Genomic DNA, 23869 nt, shown 5'->3' on the forward strand with positions numbered 1-23869 from the left:
TACGAGGCATTTTGAAGACAAAGACACAGAGGCACCATGTTGCAACGATTGAAGGAATTTTAGATCTTGATAGTCAAAGTGACTCATGAATACTCCATAATATCTATAGACCCTTTGGAGGGAGAAAAAAATTACAAAATGTTTTAAGTGTTGAAGACATAATGGCAATGTCGTCACCTCTCAAAGAAATTCATGTTACAAGTCACTAGGGTCCAAGTCATTAGTTTCAAATGACTTGTCTTTTTTTCATCGCATAATGATATGGAAAACGATGATGTTATTTTGGAAAATATTGTAAATGTAAATATGTGGAAGTCCAAGAGTCACATGTGGACAAAAGATTCACTAAGAAAAGTCCAAAATTCCAAAGAAGTCCAAAGGTCACACTAGAAGTCCAAGTGTCATGAGGGTAGTTCAAGGGTCATGGGGATATGAAAGGTCATCCCTCTTGTTATAAAAGAAGCCTCATTAATCAAGTAAAATACTTTTCACCTTGGCTTCTCCAACTAGGCATTAGATAGAAATATTGTTCTTTCGGGGAGCAAGTAGTGGCTTAATGCTCCACTATTGGAGCTAGTGGTGTCTCATTGTAACCATGTATCTTGGAAATTTCGCTTAATAATTTGAAGCTCCTTGAGCTAACACACTTTCACACATGTATCGTGAATATTGTAAGACTATTCTTTAGATGTTTCTAGCATGTATTTATGTTTTCCATGTACTAAAGAAATTGAACTATTTAATTGGCTTTGGGGTTCATCTTGTTGAATGCATGTGGCATTTTCTTTAATGATATTTATGTCTATGTGAACTATTTCACTAGATTGTTAACAATTCTTACATATGCATGTGCATGTGTCTTTATTAGAATAGTACTACTACGTTTCTTCTAGAGACTCACTTTCCCTTACCTCTTGGTGAAAGAAACTTGATACATTTTGCAATTGAACATTTCACAAAGCTTACTTACTTTCTCATTCGAAAGTACATGCATGTTTCTCTCTTATGCTAACTATCATAGCCAAGGAAAATCTCACATTCCTTAGATAGGAGAGGCATCTCACCTAAGTCTAGAACGTGCTTTTGAGGTCACTTATGATTAGATCCAAACAATTTGACCTATTACTCTTTAGTTTGCAAGATCTCTTGCCTTACTTCCCATCGTTGCTATTCTTCGTCATAAGTCCATAAAGAAGGAGGCAAATTGTTGTGGTGTGTTAGTTTCTTTTGTGGAAGATTTGACTATTGCAACCCTTGAAGAGTTAGTTGATTCTTTTAAAAGATTACATCAGCAAGGGGATCTTCCACCTATTGAGGAAAATATGGACGGTGACGGCGAGGATTTTCAATTCTCTGACGAAGAACAGCAGGGAGAATAAGAACATCTTGATCATAATGAAGATTTGAACGACGAAGGAAATGACTCTTCAAAATCGAGGGGGGAAAAGGAGGAGGAAAATGAAAACATGGCTGATGAAAAATTGGGCTGGATGACCCAAGGGCCTTTTTCTCTTCCGAGAAATCTTCATTGTATGCCTAAAAGCCCAGAAAAGTTGTTTTCAAAGTTTGATCTTGATAAGAAGACAAAAGTTGAAGACCACATTGATGACTTCTACATGCACTTGCAAATTCTAGAGGTACGTTTTGATGATGTTTTTGAAATGTGGCAACAAGAATATTCCAATTTAATTTGTCCTTGAATTAAATTGTGAATTAAAATCGAATTTAGTCTTAATAGCTACTTGGAAATAATTAATTAAGTTATTTTGACTTAATTAGTTGGAGAAATTCAAGTTAGAAGTCTTTTTGAAGTCATGCAGGAGTTATCCCTTAAATTAAGGAGATAAGATTGAGTTATATTTGAGCTGTAATTAGTTAACTCGGTTTGCTGAGTTAAGTCCAGTTAAATTAGTTCCAAATTGTTTGAGAAACTAATAGAGAGTTAACAGTCAGTTGATGCATGCATGCACTCAACTAGTGTACTCCAGTTAACTGAAGATTCCCTCATCAGGAAATCATGCATGTCTATTCTGAGAAAGACCCAATTGAGATTAAAGTCAAGGACAGTGTACTATCAGTTGCATGTGTTTTCTTATAAAGAAAACTCATCCATGCAATCAAGGCATCATTCCTTGAGGATTGCGCAGTTCTGATAGTGTGTGAGATTAGAGTGTTCCACTTGGTGAGGTGAGAATCATCCCAGAGGAACAACGCAAGGAAATAGGAGCTTAGAGGGCAGAGAGGAAGGCTTGAGAGAAGCCAGGATTGCCCGTGAGCATCTGTGAGGATTGTACTGAGAACTGGCTAGCTGTGAGAGCTAAGGCTTTGTATAATTCCTATGTATTTTCGTTTTGTATGATATGCAGATAGTGAGGTTTTTAGCTAAGGCTTTCCCCAAAGTATTTTCATGTGTATTGTGTGATTGATTCTTCTTCTTCTGGTTATATTGTTCAGCTCGATCTTTAAGCTTCCTCAAATTGATATTAGAAGTAGGTTATAGTATTCTTCTTTGATTTATATTGCATTATCGGGTTAACCTACTGTTAGCACTTGAAATTTCACCTCAGGCTGAAAAGGCAAATCTCAAAGCTACATCAAACCATTCAGCCTCGTAGCTAGCCCTACGGGGCAGGAGAAGAATCTCTCTGGTCAATCTCGGTAAATTTTCAATAGGAAGAGATGACCAATCAAGGTAACACTGATATTAGGCTAGTAAACTGATTTGAAGGTTGATTTGGGGGTTTTTGGGGTTTTTGGTGGCAAATTGAGGAACTGCAATTTAGGGTGCGGGGATTTGACACAGTTTCTGCAGGGGGGTCTTTGGGGCAAGGTAGGAGCTTGTGTAGATGTCTTTAGCTGAAGTGGATGATCAGGAAGAGAGATAAGAAGGCTAAAGAGAGCAAACAATGGATTTGAATTCTCTTTAGACAGTAGAAAACATAGAAATTAAACAAATTTGAAAGCAAAGCATGGCAAGCATGAATTCTAACTTTATCACTTCATTTGTTTAATATGCAGCAGTATAGAAAGGAAATGAATCACATAACAAAGCTTACAATAACATGAAGAGACACACCATCAACACAATGAGTCCACAAGAATCCCAAAGATGACTGCAAAACCCTGGTCTTCCTTAGCCAAAAATTGCAGAGATACAAGTGATAATACAATGATAGCTTCTCCCTCAAGAGTCCAACCATGAAAATGAGCAAAAGAGTGCATAATATAGATGATCTAACCTCTTTCCCCACCTCTAGGGGTCGAGCTCCCCTTTCTAGGAGCTGTTTCAACTACTTCTAAACTGAGCACTAGATAATAGGCAGTCAAAACAACTTTCTTCTATAAGCTAGGAAACCTATCCATACATTAAATATTTACCATTTACATTCAAGAAACTTCTAGAAGAGTTAAAGAAGAGTAAAAGTATCCAAAAAGTGCCACAAGTACAGTCAAGAGGACCACCATCGACCTCAGAAAGCCAAACTGGAGCTAAACTGCAAATTCTGGGCTGAACTGGTCAAATCTGGCACAAATTCCTCAACGGGTCGCGCACTTTGGAGCCCTGTTTGGAGGCCTTCCCGGTGTCAGAATGAGGTGCAGGATAGCTCGTTGGAAAGGTCTCTGAGTATAATTTCCAACCCAACTAGAATTTTTGGATTTGGAGGTCATTTGCCCAGTAAAAAGTCAATTCTCCCAAGACTACTTCTGCAGCTCAAAAAAGGGGCAGAAAGTCAAAATTTGGCTGTATTTTGACCTTTTGGAGGCCCAAAACTCCATGAAAACTCAAGGTAATGCATGGGCATATGTAACTTTGCATGAAAAATCCAAAAATGCTGAGTTTTTGCAAAACGGAGCTACGATGACAAAGGGTCTCACCGGGGGTGAGACCCGTTGAGAAGCCAAAACCTGTAAATTGCCCAAAAATGTCAAAAATGAGCCAAAACTTCCAAAAAATTTTGTGCTTGGTGCTGTGAAGAGGCTAGTGGGTGTCATGATGAGTGAGAGAAGCCTCGGCCAAGATGCGGAGGGGGTTGGTCTTCTTCTTCCTTTTAAGAGCCTCGGTCAACCTTCTTTGGAACATTTTCATCTTTGCTTTACAAACGTGCATCCTAGCCCAATAGTGGTTTTTCATATTCCTCAGCAGCCTTTTCTCTTGGTTGGCCTTAGCCAACAGCCTTTCCAAGTGGGCATTCTCCTGAATGAGCAATGACTCCCGGTCAACAGGCAATGGATCACCGGGCCTCCTACGGTTTAGGACTCGGTCACTACGAATCCTCCAAATCTCATCAAGTGCCTTCTCCTCCTCCAGCTGTGTGTTCCGCTGCTCTAGATATGTGATGGTCCATTGGGCACCCTCAAGTCTCCGCTGCAAAACATCATTCTCGGCCCTAAGCTGCTGAATGATCTCCTTTGCCTCTTGGCTAGGAGAACTGACCTCAAGATCAATCACTGGATCCTCATGAACCATGGGCTCTTTGCCCCTCTGCAATACCTGTGCTGGCGAAGAAAATGAGGCCCCTTCCACCTGCTGTGGAGATAACACTCACTGTTCTGAAGATGAAGGCGAGACCCCTTCCACCCGTTGTGGAGATAATACTCGCCTAGCTGCTGCAAATAAGGCCCTTGGGCCTTTCTGATAGGTGACCATAGGAGTGGAGCTGACATGTTGGGTGATGGGAGCATCAGGCTGCTGAGATGGTCCTCCCTCCTCATGAATAGCCTCCTGATGTGGCTGAGGTGGCACTGTGAAAAACTCACGGGAGATGAACTCCTCCCATGAGATACCCTGCTGAGTCAACTGATGAGAGACTATAAGCTGGATCAAACCATAGTGACAAAGGCTCCTGTACTGCTGGGCCGGGTCTTCCTCTGCAACATGGGCACCATCCTCTGAATGTTCTGAAACAGGAAGACCGGGAGGTTCATCATCCTCACCCGGGTGAAATGCATCAACAGGCGAATGTGATATGAATACACCTGTGAAAATCTGCCCTCACATGTAAAATAATGCATGATAAGTCTCATGAGGGGGGCATACTCACTCCGAAGAAATCTGAATGGGAAAACACCCGTCAACAGTCTCACAAATGATGGCCGGACATAAGGCTCAAAGTGAACAAAATCAAGTAATCTGCGCTTAGGCCACACCTCACCCACATTTGGTATCCCTGTAGCCTCTGAGATCACCTCGGGTGTCAATATGAAATTCACCCCTACAAGAGTGACATGTCCATCATGGAGGTGTAAGACAAACAAGCGGGCCAACTCTCTATGATGCTGAATCTGAGAGAGCCTCTCACAAAACTGATAGCATGACATGTACTGGAAACAATTCAGTGCCAAAGGACAAGCCTGTAACTCTGCCAAAGAAGTAGGCTCCTCCCTCTTATGATGACCTCCCTTACCCCCTCTACGAGGCCTCCTCTGTTCCTCAATCTCTGTAGATGATGAATGGTCATCACCTTGCTCATAAGTCTCGGTATCTGACATGGTTTTGGAGCAAGGTGGACAAACTGAAGGACAAATTGAACTGCTGCCTCTGCCTACAAAAGTACTGAACTCTATGTTGTTTCAAGGGGAAAAAACATGAGGGGAATGTTAGGGGAGGGAACTTCTTAACGAGGAATGGGAATATATGAAAATAACAGGGAATTTTCAAGGGAAACTTTACAAATTGTCATGCATATAGGAACACATTTTAACATTGGGAAATCATTTGCAAAGAACATCTCATATGGGACAAAAACATGTATGATAATGAACATGGAAGGGGCATACATGTATCAATAGGGACATAGGGACACCATACACCAAATTTGCTTATAGGAGTTCATGTGTGTTATAAGGCAAATTTTTGCTCTTTTTGTTCTTAAGGAGTACATGCACATTGTTTTCACATAGAGGGAAGGTTTTCATGTACAAGGGGATATCAAGGGTATATAGGGGTTATGTACATGCCTCTAGATATACAGCAGCATTTATTTTCACATGACTCTTTCTTTATTTAGAAATGTATCTTTTCTTTTTGTTTTATTTTTTTGCATGTGTATGGTAGAGGGAATTAGGGTTTTGTGTGCTTGTGAGAGGGGTAGGGTTTATAGCTTAGGGATGGGGGAAAAAGTCAACATTTTATGTACAAATAGTATGGGACAGAGATGCAAGCATGACTATGACTGAAAGAGGAAAAGAGGGAAGGGACCAAATGGGAAAAAAACACTTGAAACAGTCACAAAACCCTAGCATTTTACAAACATTAGCAAGCAGCCATATTAATCTATTCATTTGCAAATTTAGAAGATGAAATCATAGCATACATCCTTATTTTCACCATCAATATCAACAACCATGCATTAAGAGCCTACCTCGACCGATTGAGCAAATTTGAAGTGGAATGAAGGAATTTGATTGAAGTTTTGGTGGCAGACAGTTGAACGGGTCGCGCACGCTCCCCAACGGGTCGCGCACAGCCCAACGGGTCACGCCCGTTATAATTTTACACTGCCGGAGTGCGCTGGACGGGTCGCGCACCGCCCAACAGGTCGCGCACAAGCCTGGACGGGTCGCGCACCTGCAAACTGCCCGAAACCGTTGCAATTTCGCCTCCTTCGCCTATCACTCTCTCACAATCTCTCTTGCAAGCTTGAAATGCACAATGAGAGTGAAAGGAGGGAACATTACCTTTTATAATCTCATTTGAAAAAATTTCATCCATAAACCCACTTTATAAAGTCTATTTTGACACTTTTTAAAACACTGATTTTCTTGGTTTCCTTTATCCTGAAGTTGACTTTTTGAGTGCTTTGACCTGATTCTTTTTGCAGGTAGATCATCTGAAGGACTGTGGCAAGGGGACCAGGGTTGTTGCTGTCTTTTTGAAGACATTTTGGAAATTTATTCTTTTTACAAAAATTATCATGACCTTGGCTTTAAAAACAGGGTTTTTAAATCCAAGGTTAAAAATGAACTGTACATGATGAAAATTTCAAAGGAACATGTTTACCATCCTCCCTCTGGCTTGCTGGTCACTCAAGGACTTTCAGAGACATGACCTTGCTAAGACAACTGACCAAAACCCTAGACCTAATGCCTAGTGGACCAAATTTTGCTTGAAGACTCACTGAAATGACAAAATTTGACCTTGACACTTCAAAATCACTTTGTAAGAGCATATTTGATCACTGGAGGAAGGCTGGAAAGACTGACACTAACACCTACAACAGATTTTCTACATGGTATCAGAGTTGGATTTGTACAGATTGTCTACAGGGTTTAGAGTTGTGAACAATATACTAAGAAGTGAAGTCGAAGTTTGAAGTTCAGGGTTGCAGGTGCAAATTGAATTCATATCATACTTCAAGGTTGGCAAATGGCGTTCTATGGCTTGAGACTCGAGTATGCCTTGGAAGGTAGCTCGAATTACATAGCTTGGAAAGATAGAATGGAGGCTGTATTAGAAGACAATGGCTTGAAGGAATTCATTGATCAAGAAATACAAAAGCCAGCTTCAACTAATGCACAAGAGTTGGATGAGTGGAAGAAATGTGTGGCGAAGGCCAAACAGATCATCCTTGAGGGAGTTCGAGACCATATTGTCTTGAGTCTTCATGGGAAGGATACTCCATTTTCAATGTGGAAGACATTGAAGGACCTCTACCAGAACAGTAGCGACCAAAGGAAATTGGCGCTGAAGTATAAGCTTCGAAGAATCAAGATGGAGAAGGGCGATAATATTTCAATATATCTGAACAAGCTCAGAACCTGCAGAGATGAGCTTAGCAGTGTGGGAATAACTATTGTCGATGATGATATGGTGACCCTCACTCTCTTTCGCCTACCAAAGAGTTGGAATAGCTACCAGGACTCTGTGAATGGAAGGGAGAAACTACCAGATTGAGAATGAATGTGGTCGGATCTTGTGCAAGAGGAGAACAGGAGGAGCACACAAGATGGTTCTTCATCCAAGGATGATGATGAGGAAAATCTGGCCTTAGAAAATAAGGCAAGGAAAAGGAAGGGGAAGGCTTCCCATTCCAAATCGAATTCTTCTCATGGAGGGAAGAAGGGTGACAAGTCTAAAGTGAGATGCTTTAATTGTCACGAGATGGGACATTATGTGACTAATTTCCCATTGAAGGAGTCCAAGAAGGGATCCTCAAAAGGATTGGAAGGTGAGGCATTAGCCTCTCAATTCGAAATGGACTTTACCCTCATCGCATGCATGGTGTCATTGATGATGGGTGGTGTTTGGTATCTTGACAGTGGAGCCCCATTCCACATGACCGGTGATAAAAGTTTATTCAGTTCCTTGGAGGAGAAAGATGCGCATAGAGATGGGTGACGACGGAAGGTATAGTGTTTCAGGAGTGGGCATGGTTGCCTTTAAGAGGGAGCATGGAGCTCCTATCACCTTGACAGATGTGAAGTATGTGCATGGACTGAAGAAGAACTTGGTATCGGTCGCAATGTTGGAGGACAAAGGCTATGATGTTGTCTTCAGTAAAGGAAAGGCGTTCCTAAGACACATAGCCATGGGTCAGACCAAGAGGATAGGGATTCGGGTGAAGAATCTCTATAAACTAGAGGTAGAAGATTGTGCAGCATTGAGTACGAAAGCAGAATTGGTGTAAAGCCAAGATATTGGTGAGTTGTGGCATAGCGGTTGGGCCATTTGCATCATGGGGCTTTGAAGATAATGTAGTAGATATCTACTGGACTTCCCAAAGGTAAACTTGAGCAAGTTGACACATCCAAAGGTTGTACCTTGGGAAAGTACACCAAGGCTTCCTTTCATGATCGAGACAGTCGAGTAAAGGCTATCTTAGAGTGAGTTCATACTGATGTGTGTGGACCATTCTTGATGGCATCCACAGCGAAGCAAAGGTATTTTGTGATTTTCATTGATGATTATTCTCGTAAATGTTGGATTTATTTCATGCAGAAGGACCAAACCTTCACAAAGTTTTGTGAGTTCAAAGCTTTGGTCGAGAAAGAGTCAGGGAAGAAGATCAAGGCCTTGAGAAGTGACAACAGTGGAGAATATGTCTCTCAAAAGTTTAAGGAATTTTGTGCAGCAGAAGGAATTAAACGAGAGTTGACGGCACCTCATAACCCACAGCAGAATGGGGTGGCCAGGAGGAAGAACAGAACTATTGTAGGGGAAGCACGGGCAATGTTGCATGACCAAGGCCTACCACTTCACGTGTGGGCTGAGGCATGCAACACAACGGTCTATTTGCAGAATAGAAGCCTGCATCGCATACTTGGGATGAAGACACGAGAGGAAGCTTTCTCCGATAAGAGACCAAATGTGGGTCACTTTAGGATCTTTGGCTCATCAGTATATTGCCATGTGACAAAGGATGCACGGAAGAAGCTTGAGCTGAGAGTAGAGTTGGGGATACTTGTGGGGTACACTGATACACCTCCCAACTATCGGGTGTACTTGCCTACCAGTCAGAGGACAGTGGTTCGTAAAGATCTCAAGTTTGATGAGCAGAAGGCCATGCGAGTTTCCCTTGATAGGGAGTTCCAATTACAAGCTGTGGAGTAACTGTTGGTTCCTAAGGAGGAGGAGCCTCAGACTAATGTGGAGCAGCAGCATGCAAAGGTTCCAGGAGTGGAGACATCCACTCAAGCAGAGTCTTCCAGAGATGGAGGGAAGCGCACAAGAGAAGCTAACATATTGTTGAAGAATGTGAGAGAGAATGTGGGAGCACCATCTTCTTAGCGCAGACAGAGGAGGTCACCTGAGAGGTACACTAGATACATGGCCCTTACTGGGGAATGTGTTGAGACCGAGCCATGTTCCTTTGAGGAAGCAGTACAGCAGCTGATTTGGGTTGATGCAATGGTGGAGTATGACTCCATAGTTCATAACAATGTTTGGGACGTGGTTCCGAGACCAGAGAACAAGTCAGTGGTGAGTTCCCGTTGGCTTTACAAGGTAAAGCAAGCTGTTGATGATGGGAAGATCATGTTGTTGCAGTATATTTCGACAAAGGAGCAAGGTACTGACATTTTGACAAAGGCATTGTCAAAATGTAAATTCGAGTTCCATAGAGACAAGATCACGGTGGCAGATAATCCCTTTCTTGTTGAGAGGGAGTGTTGAAATGTGGCAACAAAAATATTCCAATTTAATTTGTCCTTGAATTAAATTGTGAATTAAAATTGAATTTAGTCTTAACAGCTACTTGGAAATAATTAATTAAGTTATTTTGACTTAATTATTTGGAGAAATTCAAGTTAGAAGTCTTTCTGAAGTCATGCAAGAGTTATCCCTTAAATTAAGGAGATAAGTGTTAAATTAAGGAGATAAGATTGAGTTATATTTGAGTTGTAATTAGTTAACTCAGTTTACTGAGTTAAGTCTATTTAAATTAGTTCCAAATTGTTTGAGGAACTAATAGAGAGTTAACAGTCAGTTGATGCATGCATGCACTCAACTAGTGTACTCCAGTTAACTGAAGATTCCCTCATCAGAAACTCATGCATGTTTATTCTGAGAAAGACCTAGTTGAGATTAAAGTCAAGGACATTGTACTATCAGTTGCATGTGTTTTCTTATAAAGAAAACTCATGCATGCAGTCAAGGCATCATTGCTTGAGGATTGCGCAGTTCTGACAGTGTGTGAGATCAAAGTGTTCCACTTGGTGAGGTGAGAATCATCCTAGAGGAACAGCGCAAGGAAATAGGAGCTTGGAGGGCAGAGAGGAAGGCTTGAGAGAAGCTAATATTTCCTATGAGCATCGTGAGGATTGTACTGAGAACTGGCTAGCTATGAGAGCTAAGGCTTTGTATAATTCCTATGTATTTCCACCTTGTATGATAATACAGATAGTGGGGTTTTTAGCTGAGGCCTTCCCCAAAGTATTTTCATGTGTATTGTGTGATTGATTCTTCTTCTTCTGGTTATATTGTTCAGCTCGAACTTTAAGCTTCCGCATTTGATAGTAGAAGTAGGTTATAGTATTGTGCTTTGATTCATATTGCATTATCGGGTTAACCTACAGCATATTTTCTACAGATGTTGCTTGTAGACTTTTTTTGTACACTCTAGAAGGTAGAGCATCAATTTCGTATCATAGTCTTCCACCTAATTCAGTTCATAATTGGAGGGGGTTCAAAAAGCTATTCTTAGATAATTTTTTTGATGATAAAGACTCCTGCCATGTAGCTCAAAGAACTTGGAAATCTTTAAATGGGGGACAAGAAAAAAGCTAAGGATTTTAATAAGAGATTTACATGTTTACTGAATAATTTATCACTGATGTTAAACCACATGATTCAATCACCAAATATTATTACATTTCTACCTTCAGTACTAACATCTATGTATTTGTTAAGAGAGTTGCAAATGACACATTGATTTGAACTTTGCAGAAGCAATTGTTGTTGAGAAGTACTTGTGTTCTATTAGGGTTATTGAGGATCATGAAGATTCTAAAGATTCCAATGACACTAGTAAGGAATTTCAAGCCTCTTCCACTAAAACCAAAGAGAAATATTCTTTTGATATGAAAAGCTTGGCTAAGTATTTAAAGTTTCTCACTAATGAAGTATTAGAATTAAAGAGAAAGTCGAGTGAGGCATCTACCAACAGTAAGTCTTTCAAGCAACCTTTCTTTAAGAATAATAATAATCAACTGGCTAAGTCTGGGAAGATCTCCAATGTTGTGCTCAATTTTGAAATTTTTTGCATGGATAACTTTTGTACTTTCCATCAGGAGAAACATTAAGAGAAAACATGCCCACAATGGAATCACAACAAGAATTCTATGATGACCAATTTCATAGACACTTTATTAGGAGAGGAGAAATCTGAGCAGACTAAAGAAGCAAGTGAACCAACCATGGAAAAGAAAAATCCAGGTGTTTTCTATCCAATTTATGCATTCAACATTATATATAACGTTGACAAACAAAGTGCTAATGAACCACCAATGAGTGAAGCTCCTCCACAACAAGAAACTAAGCAATATAAATTGAGGAGTAAAGGGTTGGTTTTTGGGAAAGACCTTAAAAGGAAGTTGTTGAGAAATATTTTACCACCTACTAATCCTACTCAAAATTCACAAAGTAAGCCTGGAAGTGCTCATCCTACAAAGAACACTTCCACAAACAACAAGAGTAAGTTCATCACTCCTGAGACTTCAACCAAGGCTACACCACCCACACTTCAGCATGACTTGTTAAAGACAGAAGTATTGATTACAACATTATTGAGGATATGAAAAGGGATTGTGTCAATATTTTGATCTTTGAGCTCGCAAAAAATAATAGGACAACATGAACTAATCATCCAAGCATTTGCATCACAGCCTCCGACAGGTAATGAAGATTTTGCGTCTCAAGTTGTGTCTGGTAAGTCTTGTGATATACTTGAGTCTGTAGTTAATGTTGTTAATCTGACTACTAATAGTATTTGCCCCCCTTTTCCTTTAACATTTGATATCTTTAACTATAATTTCCATAATTTCCTCATTGATTCTGGTGCATCTGCAAATGTCATGCCATTATCTATCACCAAAAAGATTAATGCCAAATGGGAAAAGGTTGATGCCCGAATCATACAATTGGATAGATCATTGGTCCAGGAGATTGGCGAACTTAATAATGTTATCATTTATTTATCCTCAAACCATAGAGTTCACAAATGCATCAATATTTTTGTTGTGGACACCTACATATGGCTTGCTTCTAAGTAGAGACTAGTGCAATAAGCTACAAGGATACTTTTCTACAGACTAGTCACATTTATGGCTTGCTTATAAGGGAAAAAAATAATCAGATTTGAGTAGAGAGTGAGCATTATGTGAAATATATCATGGCAACACTTGAGGGACACAATGAGCCAACTTCCTTCACAGATGTCTTTTTTGGAAATTTCTTTCTAGAGGTTGACCAAGGGTGTTACCAAGCGCAACCATCCCCTATACCATCTGATACGCAGTTGGAGCTCCTTCCTCGCACTCCAACTAGTGCTAATGAAATATGTGATATAGATGTACATACTACTAGTGTAGAAACTAACTTGGTAGAAAATAATATCTGGACTCTATATTTTGACAGTTCCAAAACTCAGGACGGTTCTGGCGCTTGTTGTATTCTTATTGACACTCAAAATAAAAATAAAAATATGTCTTGTCATGCCGCTTGGAGTTCAAGTGCATGAAAAACATTGTTGATTATAAAGTACTAGTTCTAGGATTGAAGAATGTCATAGACCTCAAGGTGTAAGTGCTTAAGGTAATCAGTGATTCAGAGATTGTTACCCATCGAGTACGAAATACCATTCATTGTGTTTCACCTAATTTGAAAAACTACCAACAAGAGGTATGGTGCCTTATTTCATTATTTAAAGCATTTAATATTAATTATGTTCCTAGAATTCGTTGCTGCAAATGTTTTATCCAATGTAGCTGCTAGGATGTCACCATTAAGATGGATTTTATAAAGAGATTATTTATAAGCCATTTATGCTTGATAACGTAACTAAATTTTGCATATTTAATTATGACTAGTAGATAATGCACTTCATGGCCAATGCAACTACTTTCAAAGATGCAGTTATTGAAGAAGATGAGAACTAAAAGGGTTTGCATGAAGCGACTCAAGTAGCTAAGGGGAATAGTATGCCCAAGGGTGTGGTATCCCTTGAGAAATTATATGAACTACAAAACCGTTTTAGAGGAACAGTAAATACAAAGACTCGGAGCTCAACATTGTGACAAGAACAATTAAATTTTGGAACCAAGGAAGATATGATATATGTAAACCTCAGTACATGTTTTTCTCCTCAAGAATGACAGGATTTCATCTGGATTTTCAAAAAATATTGAGATGTTTTCGCATAGATGTATGATGATTTAATGACATATGATACGCAAATAATCCAATATGTGATTCCTAAAGAAGGGGTGAACTCATTGGGGCAGAAGCTAAGGAAATTTCATCTGATGCTTGAACCTTTAATTCAAAAGGAATTAAGGAATTTGTAGGATGCTCAGATCATCTTCAAAGTTTTTCATTCTACATGGGTTTCTAACCTGGTTCCTGTTAGGAAAAAGTCCAGCGAGATACACTTGTGTGTTAATTTTCCTAGCCTCAATTGGGCTTTAGATAAGGATAATTACCCCATGCCATTTATGTAGTAGATACTCTACACGGTATCTGGGTCAGAAATGTTCTTGCTACTAGATGGATTCTCTAGATACAATGAAGCTGGTAATAGAACCAAACAAAATAACGGCCACCTTTAGAGAAAAGTGGGGAACTTTTTCTTTCAAGAACATGCCATTTGGACTCAATAATGTTGGCACTATATTTCAACGGGCCATGAACATCACATTCAATGGATTGATCGGCCAGAGTGTGGTCGTCTACTTGGATGACGTAACAATAATTTCCAAGAAAAGATATGATCATATACATCATCTAAAATAGAATTTTGAGCGATTTCGCAAGTATGGGATATCACTAAATCTGAAAAAGAGCATCTTCAGTGTGTTATGGAAACCTCTTAGGACACATTATCACTAAGATTGGAATCAAGGTTGACCCGGAGAGAGTCAAGACTATTGCTCAAATCCCTTTTTGTGTGAACAAGAAAGTAATGCAATCCTTCTTTGGAAAGATTAATTTCCTACGGAAATTCATCTTTGATTATGCCCAGATTGTTAAACCATTATAGGATACGATAAAGAAGGATGCCATATATAAGTGGGGAAAGAGGGAGAAATATGCCTTCACCATAATCAAGCAAGCTATTGTTGATTCTTTAACTTTATACAACCCAAATTTTGGAAAATATTTTCTATTATACATTTTTTCTTCTAACATGTCCATTGTGGTCACATAGAAAGACGATCAAGAAAATGAGCGGCCTATATCCTTCATGAGCGCTAGTTTACAGGGATCAGAACCGAATTATCCCACCATTGATAAGCAAGCATACACAGTATACAAGGCAGTTAAACATTTCAGGCCTTACCTTCTAAAAGCCCACATTATTATATATGTGCCTCATACAACAACCAGATCACTCTTTGTACAACAAGAGTTGGGCAAGAGGATGGCGAACTAGATAATGTGTTTATAAGAATATGATCTTGAATTCTAGTTGGTTCATACTATCAAAGGTTATGGTCTCTACCATCTTGCAACAGAAGAAATGGATTCACTAGAAGAGGATTCTTCTGGGTGGGAACTGGAGATAGAGATGTATAATGTTGAGAAAGTTCCCCCAACAAGTACAACCACGTCTTGGTATGAAAATATGCGGCAATACTTGGAGCACAAATCCGTGCCTTCACATCTATTGACTAAATAGAAGAGGAAAATATGACTTAAAGCTTTGTCTTACCAACTTGTGAATGGTGTGCTTTTTTGGAAGCACCACAATGGTGTCCTGCTAAGATGTTTAGAGCCTCCAGATTCTGAAAGGATGTTAAGAGATCTTCACAATGGACCAGTGGGCGGACACTTTACAGGTGATACCACTACTCACAAGGTGACAAGGGTTGGTTATAATTGGCCCACATTATTTAAGGATGCTCACAACTATGCCCAAAAGTGCCAAGTTAGTCAAAGGTGTGTTGGTCATGATCAGAAGTTAGTCACCCCATTGCTATGCATAACAATTGAGGAACCATTTCAAAAGTGGGGATTGGATGCTATTGGAAAAATCTTTCCTCACTCATCAAATTAACACTAATACATCTTAACTGCAACTGATTATTCTACTTGGTAGACCGAAGCAGTTCCATTAAGGTATGTTAATGATCAGGAAGTCATTCAATTTCTCAAGCAAAACATCCTCACCAGGTTTGACATTCCTACATCACTTGTCTTTGATAATCCAACTTATTTTTCTTCATTATAGATTTTTGAGTTTGCATTAGGAAATGGTGTTGTTTTAAATCATGCATTAAACTACTGCCCACAGGGGAATGGTTTAGCTGAGTCTACAAACAAGTACCTAATCCGTCTTATCAAGAAAATCATTTTCTCTAAACAAAGGAACTGGAATAATGCTTTGGTGAATGCATTATGGGCTGACTGTGTCACTCCCAAACCCTCTCTGAAGACCTCTCCCTACTTCCTTGTATACAGAAAATAAGTTATCCTTCCTCAGACCATATACCTTCGAACCTTGCACCTTTCCTAGGAATCTCAAGGAAAACCATGTTTGTTTGTTTAGAGTAGGATAGATACCATTCTCAAGCTAGAGGAAGATAGGCTGAAAACAGAAGAAAATTTTTCCTTACACCAAAACCAAATCAAGCGTTGGTTTAATAAAAAGTCTGCAAGGAACAAATAGTTTGGTGTAGGAGACCTAGTTTTGAAGTGGGATAAGGCCCATGAAGAGAAAGGAAAGCACACCAAATTTCAATCCATATGGATTTGACCTTATACCATCATTTAAAATCTTGGCCACCATTCTTACAAGCTGAAATCCTTAGATGGAGGATTTACCCTCTTCCTATCAATGACCGAGAGCTTAAGAATTATTTCCAGTAGCAGCCCTGGGCTATGTTCCTACCTCTGTACAGTTTTCTTTTTTTACCTTATCTTATTTATCCTGTCATGTCTTGTGTTCTTTCTAGTTTGTTTGGTCAATGTACATAAATAAGACCTTGTGTGAGAGTGTATGTATGGCACAAAAGAACAATGTGGCAGAAATGAAAAGGGATTGTGACAACTACAATGCTTGGTTATTTGTTAAGTCTCATTGTTTGTTTGGGTCTAAGTGATTAGTCAAGTAATTTCCAGACGGAAAATACGAGTCATGCAAAATGGAAAACTCTTAGTGGACCTATGATGTCCGTACCTTTGGATCTATTTTATTAACTTGGAATTTTAGTTAATGATGTGTTCATGCGTTGACCTGACTGGGTAGAGAAAGGAAAGGACAAAACCTTAAAATGATCATATCAATTTCAGACATTATATGAATCCCTTTGAACAAGGAATAACCTCCTTTTCATATAAAATAAGATGGGATCTCTCTTCCACCTTCAAATAAATAAGTACCTTTGCACATTCTAATAGTAACTAAAGAAATAGGTGAAGAAGAGAAAGGCTTCCTACACAAAGAGGTGAAGAAAGCAAATCCACTGGGGTACTGAACAGGCTTGCTGGAAATGACGCAATGCTTGTGATTCCTTGAGGTGACTCTGTCGAGGTACTAAACAAACTTGTTAGCAGCGGAGCAACATCGGGGAATGTGCTTAACATATGATTATCAAAAGCTCATTATATAACATTTGAGGTATAAAATGGGCCTCCTAAGGAATATTATAAGATAATAGTGGAAATAATAAAATAAGATTAGACCACCTCATCAAGTTTTGGAGGGAAAAAAGAAAAAACTACTTTTTCAACTCGTATTTTAAACTTATCTCCCTATGATTTTACTATAATTTCAAGCAGGAGCACTCATTGAACACAAAAATTATTTTTTCATCCAAGGAGTACCCATGTTTCATACTTCCGGTGGACCCCACTAAATGAAAAATGTGAAATACATGAAAAAAAACATGATTGCAATCAATATTTTGTAACACCCTCCTCCCACATCTACCCAAGTAACCGACCAACCAGGTTAAACATGTGACAAGAATTTACTATGTATGTTTCGACCTCCTAAATGAAGTTAAGGAAGTGGAACCAATGGAAACACACCATATAGACCTTTAATGTCAGCAATAGAACTCCTAGGAACCATCCTAACTTTTCTGCTAACCAACCCCTGAGTCCCACTGAGTTTTTAAGCTATTAAACCTCTTGACACTCCCTTGCTATGGGTATCACAGTGTCCATAGAGCTCTATATGCACCCACAAGCCTACATACCTGCGTCCAAGGACTATTTCTAGTAGACCTGTGCTAGAGTCCGTGGAATTTAAGGCACTTTTCAAACCTAGAATTCTGGCCACTTCCCATAACTTGTTGTGACATCCATAATCCATTAAACACATGATTACAAGACTAATAAACCAAAAACTAACTCTAGGACTAGGCCTAGCCATCCCCAACCGGGACTGACATTCTATCAAACACCTGGCATGAATGAAATCTACAGGTTTAAATAACAAATCTATGCATAGGGGTCTCATACTTATCTGAGATTCGCTATGAGGCATTTTTTCCTTATCACTTTAGATTTAGTTTCATCCATTAGGTCATAGATACATTGTTCATTCATTTACAAGTAAAAACATGATGAGAGCCATACATAACGACTGTCATAATACATATTTGTAACCAACGTAATAACAACAGAAATACCAAGGAAACAACAACCATATAATCCACATATAAACCAATATAATACTCATGAGATAAAAAGGAGAAATAACCTCATATTAATGATGCAAAATCCAACCTGGTATGGGACTACCACATTCCACCCGACCATAGAATGGCTGAGACAAATCTCTCTTCAACCATTCACCCCCATTCCATATTCCAAGCATGAATGTGGGATCTCATAAAACACATCAATCAAAACCATCTAAGGCTTTCAAAGGCCAAACCACCTCAACCCATCAAATAGTGATTCCACTTCATGGCCGGACATCACAAAACCATCATTAGATTGGTCTCTACCCAAGACTTCCAAGGCTCCAGAGCATTTGTTCCAACCCGACTTCTAGGACTAGTAACTCAACCCACAATTGTCATCGGGATTCCAGAGCATTTTTCTAACTAGGGCTTCCAGTACTAGTAACTCAACCCACCAAGGGCTTCGAGAGCATTTGTCTAACCAAGGCTTCTAGGACTAGTAACTCAACCCAAGTTGTTACAGGGCTTCCAAAGCGTTTATCCAACTAGGGCTTCCAAGAACTAATAAATCAAACCAAGCTAAAGGAATCCTAAGAACTAACCAAAACAAAACAAGGAAATAAACCCACAACACCATGGCTATCCAAGAAATGGAAAGGCTAGGAAAATCCACTGTCAATATAGGCAATCCTCCATGATAGTGACAGATCATAACCAATAAACCACATGTATGCACCATGCATCCAAAAATAGTGAGGAAAACATACATGCAACTTGGTACCTGCAAGGAAAAACTCGTTGTAGATGTTGATCCCTATGTCCTCTTGCACTTTCATGCTCTTCCTTTGCCTTCTTACTCCAAAACTCCAAGTATGCCACACTCTCCAAGAGTGCTCCAAGAAAACTCTCTATGTCCAAGAGTGAGAGAGAGAGAGAGAATAATGAGAGAGCTCCAAAACTGAACTGACCAAGCTTACACTGACCAAGCCTGCCTACTGATCCTATTGTCGATTCTATAGACAACCTCTGGATTGCGAAGAGACCAGTTCCTAGTACATCTGAATCTGGTGCATCTTTGATAATTCTTCAAAGGATTTGAGACACCATTTACAATATTTCTTACAAATAGAACTTAGTTGGTTCAAACAACTTAGGAAAGACACAGTCCATGAGTTCTTTATATATATGTGAGGTACACAGTGATATAAAGTATCAATCAAAGGAGGCCAAAATGACCCAAGGAGTTATATATCATTTACTTTAATGTGATTGTGGTAGCAAAATAAATAATAGAAGTCACCCATCATATAGAGCTCAAGATATCGAGTATTCTACACTTATCTGGATTCAGAAAGAAATGACAGTTATGTAATAGTAATGGATGCAAAGACTCATGGAGTGCATTTAAAGATTTAGCTTCCAAAAACTCATATATAAATTTTCATTAACATCTTAACTCAAATGAATCTGTATAAATAAGGAAACATGTCTGGCAGCTACATAACACAAAATCTAAGAAGAACATGAACATTTATGAAATTACAAAAGAGAGGAGACATACTGTAATCCTAGAATGAAGGAATCACCATTGATATGCATTAATATTTTGAGTAACACATACATGAAAGAACCAAAACGTTCTAAAAAATAACACAGAGTTTCTTTCCAAAATCATGAACCTTTTCTTCGTTCATCAAAATCACATATATAGGCCTCTGTAGACAGAGATAGGCCATTAGAGCGATATTCTTTCTTGATTCAGTTCATTATGTCAAAAATATCTCAAGACTTCAGCATGTGCACATGCACAACTGTTTCAACTAAAATGTACTCATTATAACTTATCAAAGTAAAAGTGGTAAGTAAAAATAACATAAGAGTAGTCTAAAATGTCAAAGCTTGGCATGATCTAGAGAATCTTCAAGAGCAGTTGGATGATGAGGCTTGGTGAGACGCATGCGAAGCCTGAGGATGAACCATTTGCATGATAGGTGGATTAGCGAATTATTCACATCTTTCCCATAAGGCTGGAGGAGGCTGAGGAGCATAGCTAAACCTTTTATAGTTGATCTTGAAATCAATTACCCCTGAGTAGTCCAACTTGCGGTGAAACAGACTCCTAACCATCCCGAGTAATTGAAATTCCTTCTTTAAGAAATTTACCATAGTTGTTCCTTTTAGAGTAGTTGTTTTCTCGTGAGATGACCATGCCTTACTCTTTGCTTCTATCATCTTCTAATTGTACTACTCTTGTGGCAGCAGTTCCCCACAAGGTCTTGAAGGTTCGGTAACCCAACCTGCAGGATCCTATCAAATTCTTCATTGAAAGCAGCCACGTCCTTCTGCAACCTGATGAGGCTCTGCTTTGCTTTGACTTGGCCTTCTTCTTTTGAAATTACCTTATAAATATCCATGACTACACTGTTCTAATCTGCTATATCCATTGGCCTCAACTCCTTTGTTGGCCTCTCATTTCAGAAAATGAATGAATTTTAATGCAAACTGGGAGTTCCTTATACTCACGTCTTTAGCATTTGTCAATGGTGGTCCAAATTCTACACTGATGGCTCTTTTCTCATGTATCAGAGTTATATGCTCCAAAATGAGATTTATCTCTTTGATGATCTCGTCCCATACCAGCTGCCTGGCCTTAAGGAGAGACATGTTCCCTTTCAGCTTAGCCTTTGGCTCAGTTATTTCCTGTGTTGAACCCTGCAAAGTTTTAGTGACATGTTCAACATTTTCAACTAAGGCTTGCAATTGTTTCTCTTTCTAAGCTAGCTGGGCTTTGGTAGTGTCTAAGTCCCTTTGGTTCTTCTTTATTTCACTTTCAGAGAGCTGCAACTCAGTTAAGGCCTAAGTGAGGTGATCAGTGGGGTTTGGGGATCTTCAGGCACCACTATTATGCATACATGAGAGTCAATATTTTGTTGTAACTCGGCCATAGATTATTCCAAAGCCAATACCTTTTCTTTGTTGTCTACCAACTCCTTTGCCAGTTGTTCTTTCTGCCTCTCCACTTGTACCAGCTCCTGTGTTTGAACATGTTCATTGTCGGGCATATTTAGTTTATGCCTTAACTCCTGGTCTTCTTTTTTAGTTTCTTGTAGGACGACCTCTACTGTTGATTTGTCATCTACGTTTACGCCTAGTTTGATAATCAAATCCTTATATGAATCTTTCTGTAGATATATAGCTCTTGAGTTGGCATTTTCCACTTTTATTTTATTGAAGATCTTGGTTATATATGTCTTTGCTCTATTGATAGTCATAAGGTTTTTACCCAAGTCATTATACAACATCTCACCAACCTGCTTATGTAAGTTGACTTTATCTGAGAGAGGGACACTGGCCAAATTCAAGGATACATCCAGGGTCTTGAACTGAGGTCCTTCAGGTAAGATCTGTATTGATGGATGTCGTAGTGAAAACTTCATTTCATCCTTCTCTAAGTCCATGGCAGTTAGTAATCGGGTGTGATGAGGAGTAGATTTGGAAACCATTGTTCTCTTTAATCTCTCTTTGATCTTTTTGTTGCTCTCATTAATGGCCCTTCCTATGGGCCAACTAGGTCCTGCAGTAACAACATTGTCCTTAGGATCTGGAATGGCTACTTCAGTTTTTGGTGAAGTAGTGTCTGCTGGTGGGTTCTCCAGGTTGATCTAAAAGGCTGGGTGATCTGAAACAATCTTCTCTAACTATATATTTACTTCCTCCTCTTTCTCTTCCTCTTCTGGATCATGAACCCTAGCCTTTTTATTTATATGATCTTCCATTGTATCGACACCCCCTGTTGAGTCATCATCCCTCTTTGTTCCTTTGCCCGTACTGACTGAGGACTAGGTCTTCTTCTCTGTATTCAAAGACCATGAGTCAAAGTTAGCTTTCCATTCAATTTTGGGCTTAGGTTCATGCATGTAAGTCGAAGATTTATTTTTTTCTCTCCTTCGAGCAATGATGCCTTGGGGATCATAGTGCCAAGTGTCACCCTTTTCTAGCTCCATAGATTCTAGTAACGTCTCAATTGTTTTGAAAACCTGCCTTGTGTTTACCACAAAGGGGCATACTAGCTATCCCATTTTGAAGACGTAACCCTTCTTTGTTGGTAAAAAATAAAGCAGATCTACACTGAGGATATGCCAGATGAAGTCAAGGGAAAAGACCCTCATTGGCATGAATACTGGTAAATGATATGGATGAAGTTCACAACCGTAAACCTGTATTTCTATGTAATCCTCATAGAGGTACCAGTCCCCTATCATGGAATCTTTGCTGAGTTGGAGGAACTCCTTCTGCTGCGGGAAGATTCTGGGAGGAGGGTTTCCATGAATAATACGGTAAGCAATAGCCATGAAAGTCGAGATAAATTGGGAATACCCACCTAAGCCAGGCCTCTTCCTCACTGAGACATTCTAGTCAAAGACAAAATTTTGATGTTTTTTGGGAGAGAACACTTGGAGATCTAGACATGAGTATACAGGAACATGTAAAACAAAAGGGAGTAGTAACAGAAATAATAGGAAGGAAGGAATAAACGAAGATGAAGGCTTATAGAAGCAGATAGGTATAACAAGATTTTAAGTAGATAGTTGGGTTTCTTCATCATATGCATAAACCCCAAGGTGGCTTTATTTATTATGTATGAGTCATATTCGCCCATTAAGGAGGTAATTACAGTCAGGATGGGTCGAACAAGTTTTTGAAAGAGGGTTATAGGTAACCACTTCTTAGAGGGAAGGGATTCCCTTTCAGGGGCAAGGATTTTGTCTAGGAAATTTTGCTCATCAGGGGGAAGTGTAACAAAGTGATGAACTAGGCATTAGGGGAATTTTTAGGTCTAAAATGGGCCTCCTAAGGAAAATGTACAACCAAAATAAAATTTATAAGAACCAATAGGATTCAAGGTGATGATGTCAACCATGGGGGATGATTCACCATTTTTGAGTTAAAAAGTAAAAAGATTAAAAAATAATAAAATAGTAAAACTACTTTTTCAACTCGTATTTTCAACTTATCTCCCTAAGTTTTTATTCAAATTTCGAGCAGGAGTACTCGTTGGATGCAAAATCTAATTCCTCATCCAAGGAGTACCCATGTTACATACTTTCGATGGAACTTGCTACATGAAAAATGAGAAATACATGAAAAATGTGATTGCAATCATGTTTTTCATGTTTTTCTCATTTTTTGTGTAGCAGGATCCATCGAAAGTATGCAACATGGGTACTCCTTGGATGAGGAATCAAATTTTGCATCTAACAAGTGTTGTCACTCAAAATTTGAGTAAACCCATAGGGAGATAAGTTGAAAATACGAGTTGAAAAAATAGTTTTTTATTTTTTCCCTCTAAAATTTGATGATGTAATCTAATCTTATTTTATTATTTCCACTATTATTTTATAATTTCCTTAGGAGGCCCATTTTAGACCTCAAAATTCTCCTAATGTTGGCATCAGTGAATGATTGTAATGTGGGGGAAGCGGAAAAAATTAACGCCCTTTGAATTAGGGTAGGGGTTATTTCCATAATTTTAACCCCTGAGGCAAAGAGGAAGTATTTTTTGTCATCTTGGTACGCTTCA

At 39.1% G+C, this 23869-nt stretch overlaps 1 protein-coding gene across 1 annotated transcript in view; it reads right to left on the reverse strand.

The window, feature by feature from the left end:
- LOC149251452 (uncharacterized) overlaps nt 1-21746 on the reverse strand; it is a 52465-nt gene extending 30719 nt beyond the window's left edge. Inside the window, exons 1-2 of the mRNA XM_089453888.1 lie at nt 21255-21746; nt 20792-21000 (exon numbers count right to left, since the gene is read on the reverse strand). Of these exons, the coding sequence (XP_089310014.1) occupies nt 20792-21000; nt 21255-21746 (701 nt within the window). The remainder of the gene's footprint in view (nt 1-20791; nt 21001-21254) is intronic.
- Between the last annotated feature and the right edge of the window lie 2123 nt (nt 21747-23869).

This window comes from Pinus tabuliformis, chromosome 7 (assembly GCF_031772625.1).
Source record: "Pinus tabuliformis cultivar Carrire ecotype Pingquan chromosome 7, CPIR1, whole genome shotgun sequence".
NCBI lineage: Eukaryota > Viridiplantae > Streptophyta > Pinopsida > Pinales > Pinaceae > Pinus > Pinus tabuliformis.